The 14805-nt window shown below is 46.7% G+C and overlaps 1 protein-coding gene and 1 long non-coding RNA gene across 5 annotated transcripts in view; one reads left to right on the top strand and one right to left on the bottom strand.

Moving 5' to 3' along the window:
* LOC110255757 overlaps positions 1–4540 on the top strand; it is a 35909-nt gene extending 31369 nt beyond the window's left edge. The window contains exon 3 of the long non-coding RNA XR_002336550.1: positions 4221–4540. This is a non-coding gene — a long non-coding RNA (uncharacterized LOC110255757). The remainder of the gene's footprint in view (positions 1–4220) is intronic.
* LOC106505288 overlaps positions 1–14554 on the bottom strand; it is a 32359-nt gene extending 17805 nt beyond the window's left edge. Inside the window, exons 1-3 of one of the 4 annotated variants that reach the window (XM_021065321.1) lie at positions 13734–14554; positions 10331–10414; positions 8670–9023 (exon numbers count right to left, since the gene is read on the bottom strand). In XM_021065321.1, coding sequence (XP_020920980.1) covers positions 9003–9023; positions 10331–10414; positions 13734–13937 — 309 coding nt within the window. In that variant the 5' untranslated portion in view covers positions 13938–14554 and the 3' untranslated portion in view covers positions 8670–9002. Of the gene's footprint in view, positions 1–8669; positions 9024–10330; positions 10415–11192; positions 12060–13733 lie in introns of those variants that run through there. The other 3 variants (XR_002336549.1, XM_021065322.1, XM_021065323.1) reach the window with 3 other exon arrangements.

Below are 14805 nucleotides of genomic sequence, written 5' to 3'. Positions count from 1 at the left end.
ACCTCAGAATACACCTGACAAAAGAGGTAAAGGACTATATGCCGAGAACTATAAAACCTTAATCAAAGAAATCAAAGAAGATGTAAAGAAATGGAAAGATATTCCATGTTCCTGGATTGGGAAAATCAATATTGTAAAAATGGCCATACGACCCAAAGCAATCTACAGATTCAATGCAATCCCTATCAAATGACCCATGACATTTTTCACAGAACTGGAACAAACAATCCAAAAATTTATATGGAACAACAAAAGACCCAGAATCACCAAAGCAATCCTGAGAAACAAAAACCAAGCAGGAGGCATAACTCTCCCAGACTTCAAGAAATACTACAAAGCCACAGTCATCAAAACAGTGTGGTACTGGTATCAAAACAGACAGACAGACAGACCAATGGAACAGAATTGAGAACCCGGAAATAAACCCTGACACCTATGGTCAATTAGTCTTTGACAAGGGACAAGAACATAAAATGGGAAAAAGAAAGTCTATTCAGCAAACATTGCTGGGAAACCTGGACAGCTGCATACAAAGCAATGAAATTAGAACATGCCCTCACACCATGCACAAAAATAAACTCCAAATGGCTGAAAGACTTAAATGTAAGACAGGACACCATCAAACTCCTAGAAGAAAACATAGGCAAAACACTCTGACATCAACATCATGAATATTTTCTCAGGTCAGTCTCCCAAAGCAATAGAAATAAGAGCAAAAACAAACCAATGGGACCTAATCAAACTGAAAAGCTTTTACACAGCAAAGGAAACCAAAAAGAAAACAAAAAGGCAGCTTACAGAATGGGAGAAAATAGTTTCAAATGATGCAACGGACAAGGGCTTAATCTCTAGAATATATAAGCAACTTATACAACTCAACAGCAAAAAAGCCAATCAACTAATGGAAAAATGGGCAGAAGACCTGAACAGACATTTCTCCAAAGAAGATATACAGATGGCCAGCAAACACATGAAAAAATGCTCAACATCGCTGATCATAAGAGAAATGCAAATCAAAACTACCATGAGATACCACCTCACACCAGCCAGAATGGCCCTCATTAATAAGTCCACAAATAACAAGTGCTGGAGGGGTTGTGGAGAAAAAGGAACCCTCCTGCACTGTTGGTGGGAATGTAAACTGGTACAGCCACTATGGAGAACAGTTTGGAGATACCTTAGAAATCTGTACATAGAACTTTCATATGACCCTGCAATCCTACTCTTGGGCATCTATCCGGACAAAACTCTACTTAAAAGAGACACATGCAGGAGTTCCTGTCGTGGCGCAGTGGTTAGCGAATCCAACTAGGAACCATGAGGTTGCGGGTTCGGTCCCTGCCCTTGCTCAGTGGGTTAACGATCCGGCGTTGCTGTGAGCTGTGGTGTAGGTTGTGGACATGGCTCGGATCCCGCGTTGCTGTGGCTCTGGCATAGGCCGGTGGCTACAGCTCCAATTCGACCCCTAGCCTGGGAACCTCCATATGCCATGGGAGCGGCCCAAAGAAATAGCAAAAAAGACAAAAAAAAAAAAAAAATGCACCCGCATGTTCATTGCAGCCCTATTCACAATAGCCAGGACATGGAAACAACCCAAATGTCCATCAACAGATGATTGGATTAGGAAGATGTGGTATATATACACAATGGAATTCTACTCAGCCATAAAAAAGAATGGCACAATGTCATTTGCATCAACATGGATGGAACTAGAGACTCTCATACTGAGTGAAATGAGCCAGAAAGACAAAGACAAATACCATATGATATCACTTATAACTGGAATCTAATATCCAGCACAAATGAACATCTCCACAGAAAAAAAAAATCATGGACTTGGAAAACAGACTTGTGGCTGCCTGATGGGAGAGGGAGGGAGTGGGAGGGATCGGGAGCTTGGGCTTATCAGACACAACTTAGAATGGATTTACAAGGAGATCCTGCTGAGTAGCATTGAGAACTTTGTCTAGATACTCATGTTGCAACAGAACAAAGGGTGGGGGAAAAAAATGTATACAGTAAGGATGACTTGATCCCCTTGCTGTACAGTGGGACGGGAAAAAAAAAAAAAAGGATGTGTGTTTATATGACTGGGTCACTTTGACGTACAGCAGAAATTGACAGAACAATGTAAATCAACTATAATAGAAAAAATAAAAACCTAAAACAAAGCAAACAAAAAAATTGGAAGTGTATATGCACCCAATATAAGAGCACCTAAATACATAAATATTAACTGACATAAAGGAAGAAATTGACAATAACACAATAAGTAGGAAATTTTAAAACCCCACTTATAAGAATGGATATGTCATCCAGACAGAAAATCAACAAAGAAACATTGGCCTTGAATGACACATTAGACCAGATGGAGATAAGCAATATAAAGCACTTTCCATCCAAAAGCAACAGAATACACTTTCAAGTGCACATGGAACTTTCTCCAGCATACATCATACACTAGGCCTCAAAACAACCCTCAGTAAATTTAAGAAAACTGAAATAATTTCAAGTATCTTTTCCAAACACAATGCTATGAGACTACAAATCAACTATAAGGAAATAACTGGAAAAAACCCACAAACACGTGGATGCTAAACAATATGCTACGAAACAATCAATGTACCACTGAAGAAATCACAGAGGAAAGTAAAAAATACCTAGATGTAAACTAACGTGAAAACAATCCAAATCTATGGACACAGCAAGAACAGTTTAAAAGGGAAGTTTACAGTGCTGCAAGCTTACCATGGAAAACAAGAAAAATCTCAATGAACAGCTTAACCTTGCACCCAAAGGAGCTAGAAAAAGAACAAAACTCCAAGTTGGGAAAAAAAAAAATTTTTTTTAACCATCAAGATGAGAGTAGAAATAAATAAAATAGAGACCTAAAATCAATGGTAAGAGTAGTGAAACTAAGAGCTGGTTCTTTATTTTTCTTTCTTTCTTTCTTTTTTTTTTTTTTTCTTTTTTTTTGGTCTTTTTAGGGCCGCACCTGTGACATATGGAGATTCCCAGGCTAGGGATCGAACTGGAGCTGCAGCTGCTGGCCTACACCACAGCCACAGCAACGTGGGATCCAAGCCGCATCTGTGAGCTAGGGCACAGCTCAAGACAATGCCAGATTCTTAACCCACTGAGTGAGGCCAGGGATCAACCTGCATCCTCATGGATGCTAGTTGGGTTCATTACTGCTGAGCCATGACAGGAACTCCAGAGCTGGTTCTTTGAAAAGATAAACAAAATTGATTAATCGTTAGGCAGAATCATCAAGGGGGAAAAAAAAGAGAGGGCCCAATTCAATAAAATGAGATGTGAAAAAGGGGAAGGTGCAACAGAGGTACTACCACAGAGGTACCAACAAGCACGAGACTACTATGAATAATTACATGCTAATAAAATGAACAACCTAGAAGCAATGGACGAATCCCTAAAAATGTATACTCTCCCAAGACTGAGAAAGAAATAAAAAATCAGATGAATAACCAGTAATGAAATCAACTCGGTTATTTTTTGAAAAAATTCCAACAAAGTCCAGGAACAGATGGCTTCAGAAGTGAATTCTACTAAACATTTAGAGAAGAGTTAACACCTCTTTTTCTCAAAACATTCCCCCAAAATGCAGAGGAAATTGGCGAGTCAGGAATTACAGGGTTGGGGGAAATGTGTGAGGGGCGTGAGGACAGTCAAGACACTGGGTAACTGGTGACTGGAACACTGAGGGCATCAGACATCCAGGACATGAGAAATGGGCTGAGGTCATTGGAATGAGGGGACGACACAGGGCCTGGGAGGAGGAGGACATGGAGGCTCAAAGGTTGGGGAGGAGGGTTGGGCTGAGAGCTCGGAACCGGGGGATAGAGGTCTCATGGGGGTTGACGTCTAAAATGCACAGGATGGATATGGGAGAGCAATAGAGAGGTCTAGAATTGGTTCTAGAGATACCCAAAGGTCACGGAGATGAAGAGACTGAAGTCGCAATAAGGAATGGAGATGCTGGAGCAGAGGGATGGAGCCAGGGCGAGGGTCACTCATTTTCTCTCCTCTTCACTAATTCCATAATTTGCATTCAGGTCACAACCTAATTGTCAACAGTTTCTATTGAAACCTTGAGGTAATAACCTTACATAAAATACTTGTGATGTTCCCTTCAACTGAATGAAAGGATTAGAAAAGAAAATAAGTAAACGATGACAAACAGTATTTCGTCTCTCCTTCAGGGACACCAGATGCATGGTGTGACCACGGAGGGGCCACATGGAAACCATCACAATGCAGTGGACTCTGCCTGGCCCCTGAGTGGTCCTGGAAGTGGATTCTCCCCTGGAAGCTGCGGATAAGAACCTGTGCCGCATGAGACCTGATTTTTGACCTTGTAGGACCCTCAAGAGGAAGCCCAGCCAAGACCACTGGGATTTCTGACCTATGAACTGTTTTTTAAAATGCTCAGTGTGTGGTCATACGTTATGGCACGTTACTATGCAGAGGAACAAATTATGAAATATTTAAATAAAAGGAAGTAAAAATGCCCATTAATTAACCATTCCCAGAAGCTATAGTTTTATCTCCAGATGTTAACATCATCAGTTCCCCATATATCCTCCTTGCCGTGCCATTTCCACACGTAACTTAAACTACCTTTGAATTTATATAATACACATCCACACAAACACCAAGATATTATGTACACAGTTCAATATTTATGTACATACTGTCAAATCAAACTTCTGTCAAGTGTTTCCTTAACCAACAATATACAAAGTGGCTTTTTCACACCAGTAGACATGGATCTCCTGCATCCCAAACACACATCATCATATTCCGTGGTGATTATGAATGAAATGACTTTACCGAAACACTCCCTAGTTATGCATTTACATAGCTGCATGTGTTTTTCTCCTGCTATCACAGAATGTGGGTCTTCGATTTCTACACATGTGGCTTATCTGGGTGGTTCTGGAACATGCAATTGCTGCACTAACATGCCATTAGGTGGGCAGTTACTAAACTACCTTGTAAATGGATGAAAAGTACTGTTTTTCAAACTGCACTGCTAGTGCGAAAGTAATTAACCAAGGAGGCCCTTAGATTGAGGTGATGCTAAAGCTGGGATAGCCTATTTGAGCAAACGAAACTTAATCCAAAGTCAAGGCACTTAATTTTTTTGGCTGCACCTGCAGCAGGTGGAAGCTCCTAGGCCAGGGATCAAACCTGAGCCACGGCAGTGACCTGGGCCGCTGCAGTGACAACGCCAGATCACTAACCCGCTGTGCCCCAAGAGAACTCCCAGAGTCAAGGTAATTTAGTCAGAAAATAAATTAAGACCAACCAACCACACACAGCCAAGGAGGCTTTCCAAAACCAAAGTGACTGGTTAAGAGACAAATAGCCTTGATTTGATTGGGTGACTTCTCTAGAAAACCCTGTCCCCTGGATGGGCAGACAGTGTTCCCAAGGACCTTGGCATTGAGGCTGCGGGAACCGAATAGAGGTGTGCTCAAATCAACGCCTGAAAATTGGAACGCGCCTAACTTAATCTGCATTTCATTTTGAACCCTTTCCTCATCTAGTCCCTAAACCCCTCGCTCAGGGGCGGCGTAGCCCGAGTCATTCTCCCCACTCTGCCCTGCGCCCACCCCCGCACGCTGACGCCACCCAGCCCAGCCCTGCCCTCACCCGACCAGACTTCACCCTGAGCCACCCCACACTGCCTTCACGCTCACCGTCCCCCCCACCCCAACAATGCTGGACAGTGTCCAGAGGACTCGTGGCACAAACCAGCCCCTCCCAGGGCCCAGACATCCCGTCGCGTGCTCCTGCCTCCACCCGCCTAGGGCCGACGGTCAGCATCCTGAATCCCACCTTCATGAAGCCCACACACCTGAATGTGCAGGGCGGGCAGCCTGGTGCCACAGTCCATAGCACAGACCCGTTCTCCCTCGGACCCGTGACGTTACCCCTAGGGTTTTTGACACCCTCTTCCTCTCTTGCCTTTTCTTTAGTCCAAAACTTCACACAGGCGCACACGGGGAGGGCAGGTGAACTCACAAGGACCTGAGTCCGTACCTCTAACAATGTGCAGGACCCGAGAGCAGACTGGGAGCAGGACTGCCCCCCCCAGAATCACCCTGAGTGATACAAACGCACGCGGGGGCACCCAGCAGTCCTGCCTCTGGAGCAGCCCCTCTGACGCCGCGGGTCCCTGCCTCACACTTCGGGCTTAACATCGCGGGCACAGCTCTGCTGCTCCAGAATTTCCACCCAGAATATCGCTTCCAAAATTAGACTTACAGAGCCTAACAGGGAACATGAGTTCAGACTCCATTTAAAATGACCTCTTAACCAAAACAAACAAACAAAAGTCCTGCCATGTCTCTGCCCCCATTCCGTGGTCATCCTTTTCAGAGCAGCTCAAGAGTTTCTGGAAATTCTGCCTCCTTGGTGAGTGGATCCAGCATTGACAATTTTTGGTGCTCATACTCAGATAAAGGAGATCAAAGGACTTGAAATCTGGTGAATAGATTTTATCTTTCTGGTTAAAACAGTGCTTCCAAAGCCACACACAGCACCCCATCTTCCATTCCTGGGGGGGCGTCCACCATTAAAAGTCAAACAAAATGCATGAATACAAATGAACGACCCATCAAAGTTCCCTCAACCTCTAATCCACCTTCCTTCCCATCAAAGTTCCCTCAACCTCTAATCCACCTTCCTGTCTCCTGCTCGTCATCTTTTCCGGTGCCATCACATCCAACATTGTCTTAATCATCGGCGATAATGAAAGAGACAAAGACGCTCTGCTCTCAAGAAGGCAAGCCCAACCTCCAAATCCTCCTGGGAAAGATGAACACAGCATACCCGGTTCCCCACATGTTGGGACAATTAACTCCATAATGTGAGGAGCTTAGTACGGTGTGGGGAACACAGCGCATCCTAATGTGCCTGTCATTAAACAGTCCTGAATGAATCCTCAGTGAACAGTCATGAATGAATAAATGTTTCCGAATAACAGTCTTGCTCAAACCTCACGTGGCTGCAGGCGTGGCCATTAAAAAAAAATGTATTGGGGAGTTCCCATCGTGGCGCAGCAGAATCAAATCCGACTAGGAACCATGAGGGTGTGGGTTCAATCCCCGGCCTTGCTCAGTGGGTTAAGGATACCGCATGGCTGTGAACTGTGGTGTAGGTTGCAGACTCGGCTCAGATCTGGCATTGGCTGTGGCTCTGGCATAGGCTGGCAGCTACAGCTCTGATTGGACCCCTGGCCTGGGAACCTCCATATGCAGTGGGTACGACCCTAAAAAGACAAAAAAAAAAAAAGCATTGGTACTCGTTGTTCACCTCAACTATGTCTACACCTGAATCAAATACAATACTGCATGTCAACTCTACTTCATTCTTTAAAAATGCAGTCTCACCCAGGCCAATAGAACCTGTGAGGAAGGTCACAGGCGATAGTAGTTCTTAAAACTCCCATGTTATCTTCATTGTAAGCCTGGGGTGACCTTGCTTCTCAAACTTCCGTATGCATACAAAGCATTCCAGGACCCATGAAAGAAATTGTGATGCTACAGGTTTGGAGTGGGACCCATGAATTGGCATCTTTGTCAAGTTCGTTCGTGTGCCGATGCTGCGCGGGCACACACACACACCCCCCATCCATTTTTAGTATCACTAGAGAAAGGCACAACACACCTAACCCCCTTGTACCAACCACCTTATTTCAAAACGACTATTGCTGGTTCCACCAAAGACCACCATCACCACCTCGAAGGGTCACGTGTTTGGCTGGCACTTTAACGTTTACTGAAGGCTGATAAAGGCTGAAGCATCTGAGTAAGTCTATTTTGGAGAATGACGTCATTAGTACAACCAGGCTGGAAGTGCCCTATTGAGTACTCAGGACAGACCTCTCTTCCCCTCTCTGAAAGCGAGGCAGTTTGGACCCAAGAGACAGAGGTGCCTGGCAACTAAGCCGCCAGCCCCAGCATATCTACCTGGCGTCCATCTCCAACCCCATCTCTGAGCCTGGAGGTCGGGCTCCGCTGCTGCAGGTGGGCTTCACCCGTGCTCTGTTGCCCTCTAGTGGCCGTTCACTCTAATGCCGACACTCAGCCCTTCCTCTTTCTCTCCCCAGTTCTAGGGGTTTGTTCTGGCCTTGGGCACCTGCCTGCCTGATTTCATTCTGGTCTCCCTGCAAGTGAAATGAAGTGCCCTGGAGACGTTTAGGAAATCCTGGAGAAAGAAGGTTTTGAGAATGAATGTCAAATTCTGTATTTTTCTCCTGATGTTTCCAAGGAGAAACAGTTCTAGTTTTCTAAGTCATAAGAAATATAAAGTTTGGAGTTCCGGTCTTGGCTCAGTGGTTAACAAACCCAAGTAGGAACCATGAGGTTGTGAGTTCTATCCCTGGCCTCGCTCAGTGGGTTAAGGATCCGGTGTTGCCATGAGCTGTGGTGTAGGTCGAAGACAGGGCTTGGATCCCACATTGCTGTGGCTGTGGTGTAGGCAGCAGCTGTAGCTCCGATTAGACCCCTAGCCTGGGAACCTCCATGTGCCACAGGTGTGGCCTAAAAAGACCAAAAAAAAAAAAAGAAAGAAATATAAAGTTATAATGTTCTTAGCCAGAAATGGAAAAAAAATTTTTAGAACGGTTGCTTTTTTTTTTAAATGGACCTTTCATTGAAGACAAAAATAAAGGTTTCCCTGTGGATTCCTTGAACTGTAAACACATACAATCTCTGTTGACTTGACTCAATCAATTATGACAGTGAAAAGAGAAAACTAAGACTGTGCATGAGAGATTCTTCACAAAACATGCACATTAACAGAGATGGCTGCAGATGAGGACTTTGTACAAACTGAATCACATCCACTGGGTACATATTGCACTGGCTCTGAGAAAGAGCAAAATAATGGCTCAAGCCGGCTCCTCCCAGTGGAGGGGGGAGCCGCCCCCAGCTCAGTCAAGACCTTCAGTGCGCGTGGTGCTGCCACAGTAATTATCTCCAGGGAACCTGAGTCTGTGAGAGGAGCAATAAGAGGGTTGGTGAGTGAGTTCCCTGATCTTAAACACATCACCTCTTTGAGGCTCACTCCCCAATCTGTCTAATTAAACAACTGGAGCCATCAGATGAGCTCCAAGCTCTCTTCTACTTCTGAGCATGAGATTCAAAGGGATAAAACTGTTGTTTGCAGTTTAGGGATGAGCCCACCACAGGTCAGCTTAGATGGGCCCCCCTAGGAGAGCACCAGAATCCAAGGACAAGGATAAACCTTCCCAAATGAGTCATCCTTATCACCTCCTTATCACTTTTCAAGACTTGCCTTCAGGCCTTCCATGTTTACTGAGTGCAAAACTAGTCCTTCTCAAGAGGCTTTCCCTCGAATACAACAGCCAAATAAAGGACTTCCCAGGATTTGCTTACTAAGGGGACACGTGCTATATGTCACACCTATTTAGCAGTTCACAGACTAAACAGAACGCTCCCGTATTAATGGGATGTCTAACAAGGAAAAGACCAAGAGTGTGTGCAGGCACGAGAAGGTTCTTCTGCAGTCACAGGGTCAGCAGATACGCACTGGGTGAATGTTATGCTACTTGAGGTTCTACACGATATAGCGGCTGTTTCACAAGGCATAGAAAGGACAGCACACCTCACCCGAGCCAGTGAGTGAACGTGATCTGGGGCTTATCACCCAACCTCACTCAAAGGAAGGATGTGTAACTCCAACCCCCTGAATTTGGATAACATGCTTCCCTCAAAGGAAAAATCCTTCTAGAATTTTTAGGACATCCTAAAAAGCAAGTTGTGCAATTTGTCTTGACCATCTAATCCCATCAGGAGAAAGGCAGAGTTAGAGGCAACTCTATCATCATACGCAGGAAGGTCAGTTCTAATTCACCTGGGATGGTCTTGAACCTGGTGACATTTTATTTGAAGTGCATTTAAAATTTTCTGTCTTGCTATTTAGTGACTCCAGTGGACTAGGTACTGTTGCCAAGGCTTTGGGCTACAGCAGGGACCTAAAGGGGTGTTTGCTATTGTTGTTACTGTTTTTTTTTTGATATTAACATGAGAAAAAATGGAAAAGTGAATAGAGGACAAATTTAGCCCCTTTTTCTTCAAAATACATGAGCTACAGGTCCTCTGGTCATATCTATGATGAAAAAATACAAGGACTCATGAAGTAACTATCCCAATTGGTATAGAGGCCTCCTTGTGATTGGTGGGCTGGTACCATCAGAATCCTCCACTCACCCTCTGTTCTGGATTGAGGCCCCTCTGAAAACGTGGAACACTGACTATACACAACATTAACTACTCACCTCCATCATAGTTCCCTCCAGATGGAAAAATCCTTCACGTGAATAAAGGTGCCATCCAAGTCCAGAGTGTTCTATTTCAGGGAACTTGTGAAAAGAAAATGGATAAACACATGGTGCGAACCATATAAATACATTCAGTTGGATTCCAAAGATTCAAATGCAGATGAGAATAAAGTTTCCACCATTAACCCATTTTTTCTTCCCCCTGTGATTATTCCTTCTAGGCAGTACAATCTAAAGGTGTTCGGTCAGGATGGAGGACTCAAAGCATCTGATGACAGAAAGAGTCAAAGCCTCTATTTCCTGGAATACTACAGAAAACTTCCTTGGAAACAGATAACATCTGTGCTTTCTACTAACTGGAATGTGGCATTACAAAATCAGGAGTTCCCGTCGTGGCTTAGCGGAGACGAATCTGACTAGCATCCATAAGGACGCAGGTTGGATCTCTGGCCTTGTTCAGTGGGTTAAGGATCCAGCATTGCCGTGAGCTGTGGTGCAGGTCACAGATGCGGCTTGAATCCCAAGTTGCTGTGGCTGTGACTGTGGCAGAGGCTGGCAGGTACAGCTCTGATTCCTAGCCTAGGAACCTCCAAATGTCGTGGCTTTGGCTCTAAAAAGACCATTAAAAAAAAAAAAAAAAAAAATCAGGAGTTCCCGTCGTGGCGCAGTGGTTAACGAATCCGACTAGGAACCATGAGGTTGCGGGTTCGGTCCCTGCCCTTGCTCAGTGGGTTAACGATCCGGCGTTGCCGTGAGCTGTGGTGTAGGTTGCAGACGTGGCTCGGATCCTGCGTTGCTGTGCCTCTGGTGTAGGCCGGGGGCTATAGCTCCGATTCAACCCCTAGCCTGGGAACCTCCATATGCCGCGGGAGCGCCCAAGAAATAGCAACAACAACAACAAAAGACAAAAAGACAAAAAAAAAAAAAAAATCAGAAGTCCACATGCAGATCAAGAAACCTGTAGTACAAGGCACTTTTTAATCAAAACTTCCAACAGCAGGGTCTCCTGAAGACAAACCAGTGATCCAAGCAAAATGCCCAGTTGCTACTACAGACCCAGAGATAAATAGGAAGTCTTTGAAGTACAATTAGAAACAACTTATAGGAGTCCCTGGCCCAGCACAGTGGATTAAAGGATCCTGTGTTGCTGCAGCTGCAGCTCAGATTCAATCCCTGGCCAGGGAACTTCCATGTGCCGCAGGTGCAGCCATAAAACCACAACAGCAACAAAACCAGCCTACCAGCCTCAGAGCAACTATTTTTAAAGAAATATTTAGAAGCTCTAGGAAAGGGCTTGTCTCATGCTGGGAAGCTCGCTGGACTTCATGGGCTCCTGCTCCCAATAAATAAAGCTGGAAGCGCACCAGGAAGAATAAACGGGAGACTGAGCACTCACAGGACCGGTATAGGTTTGATGTCCACGAGCGTTTTCACATGGTAACACCACGTGAGCAGAGTTTTGGTTCCGTTCTGTGCAAGCTCTTCTCCTGGGAAGAGCACCCAGTATTCAAAACACGCAGGATTCAGCAGCTCTTCCTACCAGGGGTGGATACTTCCTTTTATGGGACGCCTGGGGGAAATCACCTGGTTTTGATGTGGTTTGAGTTTCAGCCTCTGAAACCATGAGAACTTCCCACTGGAGGTAAATGAGGAGATTCTGGCCTCTGTTCGTGTGCTCGAATTCACACAGGTGTCTCTGTTTTATTTTTTCCCGTCCCTACATGTGAGCACCTTTGACCTACCCTTGGGCTCAGACCCCTGATCTATTAGAGTGAGCTTGCCTTTCTTTAAAAATGGACAGGCAATCATATAAGCCCAACTTGCAAACAGCAGCTCAGCAAGGGAAATGAAACCATCAGAAGTCATCTAATCACAGGCCATCCAGAGCTCTGCCTTATCTGCTGGGTAATAAAGAACGGGAACTTCCTGAACCGGAAGGGCATCCAGTCAAAGAAGCCAAGTCACTGCTTGCCTCTGGCTCTTGGGGAGATTGCTATGCAGCTTAACCGGTGTCTACTAACTACAAAACATTGGCATAAGTTTGAACCACCTATGGTCTAGGAAAGGTTTTTTTGTTTGTTTTTATTTTTGGCAGGGTGTGCAGGAGGAAGATATTTGTTTTGCCATAAAGCAGAAAATAAAACAAATGTCTTTGAGGACAGGGATTGTTAAGATGGCAGTAGAAGGAAGGAAAGGGGAGAAAAGAATATCTCCTCTGAGGTGAAGGTACTTTTTCCAAAGGACTAGACTTTAGTTTAAGAGGGACACGTTTAAACAGCTTGCACAGTTCAAAACTGCTGTTTATGGAACTGAAAACCAAGAATTACTAGCCAAGAATTTTATATACATATATATATATATTTAAATCTCCACAAAGCAGCAAGTGGATGTAGAGCTGGTTTTGCATAGTTTTGAGCACAGGAGTAAAGAATTAGAGGCATCTCCCCAAAGGCACTGAAATCCTACGGCATCGATGGGGCAGTTGCAAAACGCAATGGGTGGGGAATTATTTCTCAAAACCCCCCGGGCACTCACCATCCCCCACCCCGTTGCTCCTTTCACCCTTCCTCCTTCCACCTCTTGAACCCAGGAGCAGCCCTTCTCAAGCTCAAGTCCCAGGACCAACTCTGCAGCCCCATTCCTCCCAAGCCTAGCAAGGTAGTCGGAAGGGAAGTGGGGGCCTCGGGAGTGAAGCCTTTCAAGCCCACCCATGTCCTTCAAGGCAGTGGAGGAAAGGATCTTTCTAACTGTACCTCTCAGGGGTCAGCCTGTTCCCCACCCCACGATGGTCAATACTCACGTAAAGTTGCTCAGACCACCTCCTAACTGTCCCCCCAGGATCCCACCCTAAGAATCCGCGCAGGTCCAGCCCTCTTTAATTGGCTGAGGTCAGCGTTTGAGGGTCCCTCCAGTCCCATCCCCCCTCCCCTCGCCCTCAGTACTTTATCTAATAGAGGAAAGAGCACAGTGGGATTGGCTGAATCCCTGCTGGTCTAGGGATGGGTTTTAAGCATTGTATACTATTGGAACCATGTGTGTGTGTGTTGGGGGGCCGGTTTTAGGCGGCTGAGTCCCACCCAAGCGAGTCCAGCTTCGGGACCTCGCACAGCCCCGGTGCCCCCTCGCTTCCCCGAGGTCAGGAGGAGCCCTGGGCCTCTGGCAGGAACTCTGCCCCTGCCCCTCCCCTCGGTTCCCGCAGGTCGACCCCCTCCCCACCCCAGCAGCCCGAGCAAGCCGTGGGGAGGGAAAGGGGGAGACGAAGGACCAAAGCTCCCCTAGACTAAGGCCCTGGGCGCAGCGCTGCCAAGGAGCAGCGGCGGCTCAGGGCGAACCCGTGCGCCTCAAAAGTTGGTCTCGCGCTGAGCCTGGGAGACGAGGTGCGGAGTCCGCAAAAACTGACCTGGTTCGCGGCCCCAGGACGAACAGGCTTCCAACACTGCTTCCGCAGGTTAGGTCCAACCTGGGCGGTGTTGCCGTGGGCGGGGTCAAGGGTCAGGGGTCGGAGGTCCCGCCGTCCGCCCATCAGGCTCTGGGGCAGCTCAGCGATGCGGATGGAAGAGAGGCCTAGCAGGGAGTTCGTGCTCCGCGGGGTCCTGGGCTCCATCCCCAGCGGGATTGGAGGCCAGGATGCCTGGACCTGAGTCACATGCCGGGCCTTAGGTTCCCCCAGCTCAACTTTAGGTGCCCTGGATTCAGGCCAGGTGTCCAGCTTGTAGTCAAGTGACCAGGCTCCACTGGCCACTGTCTGCCCCTCAAGGCTGCGACTTTAAAAGCTGGAGATTTCCTGATGATCCCCAAGCTTTTGGCATAAAAGCTGTGATTGGTGATTGTTCAACAAAGCAGATGGATGAGTGAGACCCTTCAGCTGAGAAGAGGGATGTAGGGACAAAGGAGGAGTCTCAGGTGCAAAGAGAAGAAGTTCAGGGAAGGCTCTCGGGAGAAAGGGCACGGGGTGAGCACCGCCCACCCACCAATACACCACCTCTTTGACACACTCCACGTTCAGGCCCCCCAGCCCCGTTTTTCCAGATACCAACACCTAGGTAGGCCTGCAGCCTGCAACTGCAAGCCCAAGTGTCAATTCAGGTATTTCTGGGTCCAGAGTCCTGACTCTGGGGAAACAAATGACACTCAGCCTCCAGGATAGAAAGTCCCCAGTGAATGCTTAGGACCGACCTCTGTGCCCTCTATGAGGCGAAGCAACGTGAGCCAGAAGGTCAAACGCACCTGGTAACCAAGCCCTCCTCTCTGGGCACATCCTTGGGGTTCTTCCAACGCCCCATCTGACCTCGGGTGGAGGTCCCAGTGAAGAGATCAATGTGGGCTCTGTTGGTGCTCCGGCGCCCTCTAGTGTCCGTCCCCTCTAACGCCAGTTCTCTGCCCTTCCTGCCTCTCTCTCCAGCCCTGAGGGCTGCACTGGCCTTGGGCACCTTCCAGCCCGATTTCCTTCCTCCTCTCGAAGGGCAATGACG

The sequence above is a fragment of the Sus scrofa genome, chromosome 11, assembly GCF_000003025.6.
Source record: "Sus scrofa isolate TJ Tabasco breed Duroc chromosome 11, Sscrofa11.1, whole genome shotgun sequence".
In the NCBI taxonomy this organism is placed as follows: Eukaryota; Metazoa; Chordata; class Mammalia; order Artiodactyla; family Suidae; genus Sus; species Sus scrofa.
Note: the sequence above shows the minus strand (reverse complement) of the source record. Positions and strands in the feature narration are given on the sequence as shown.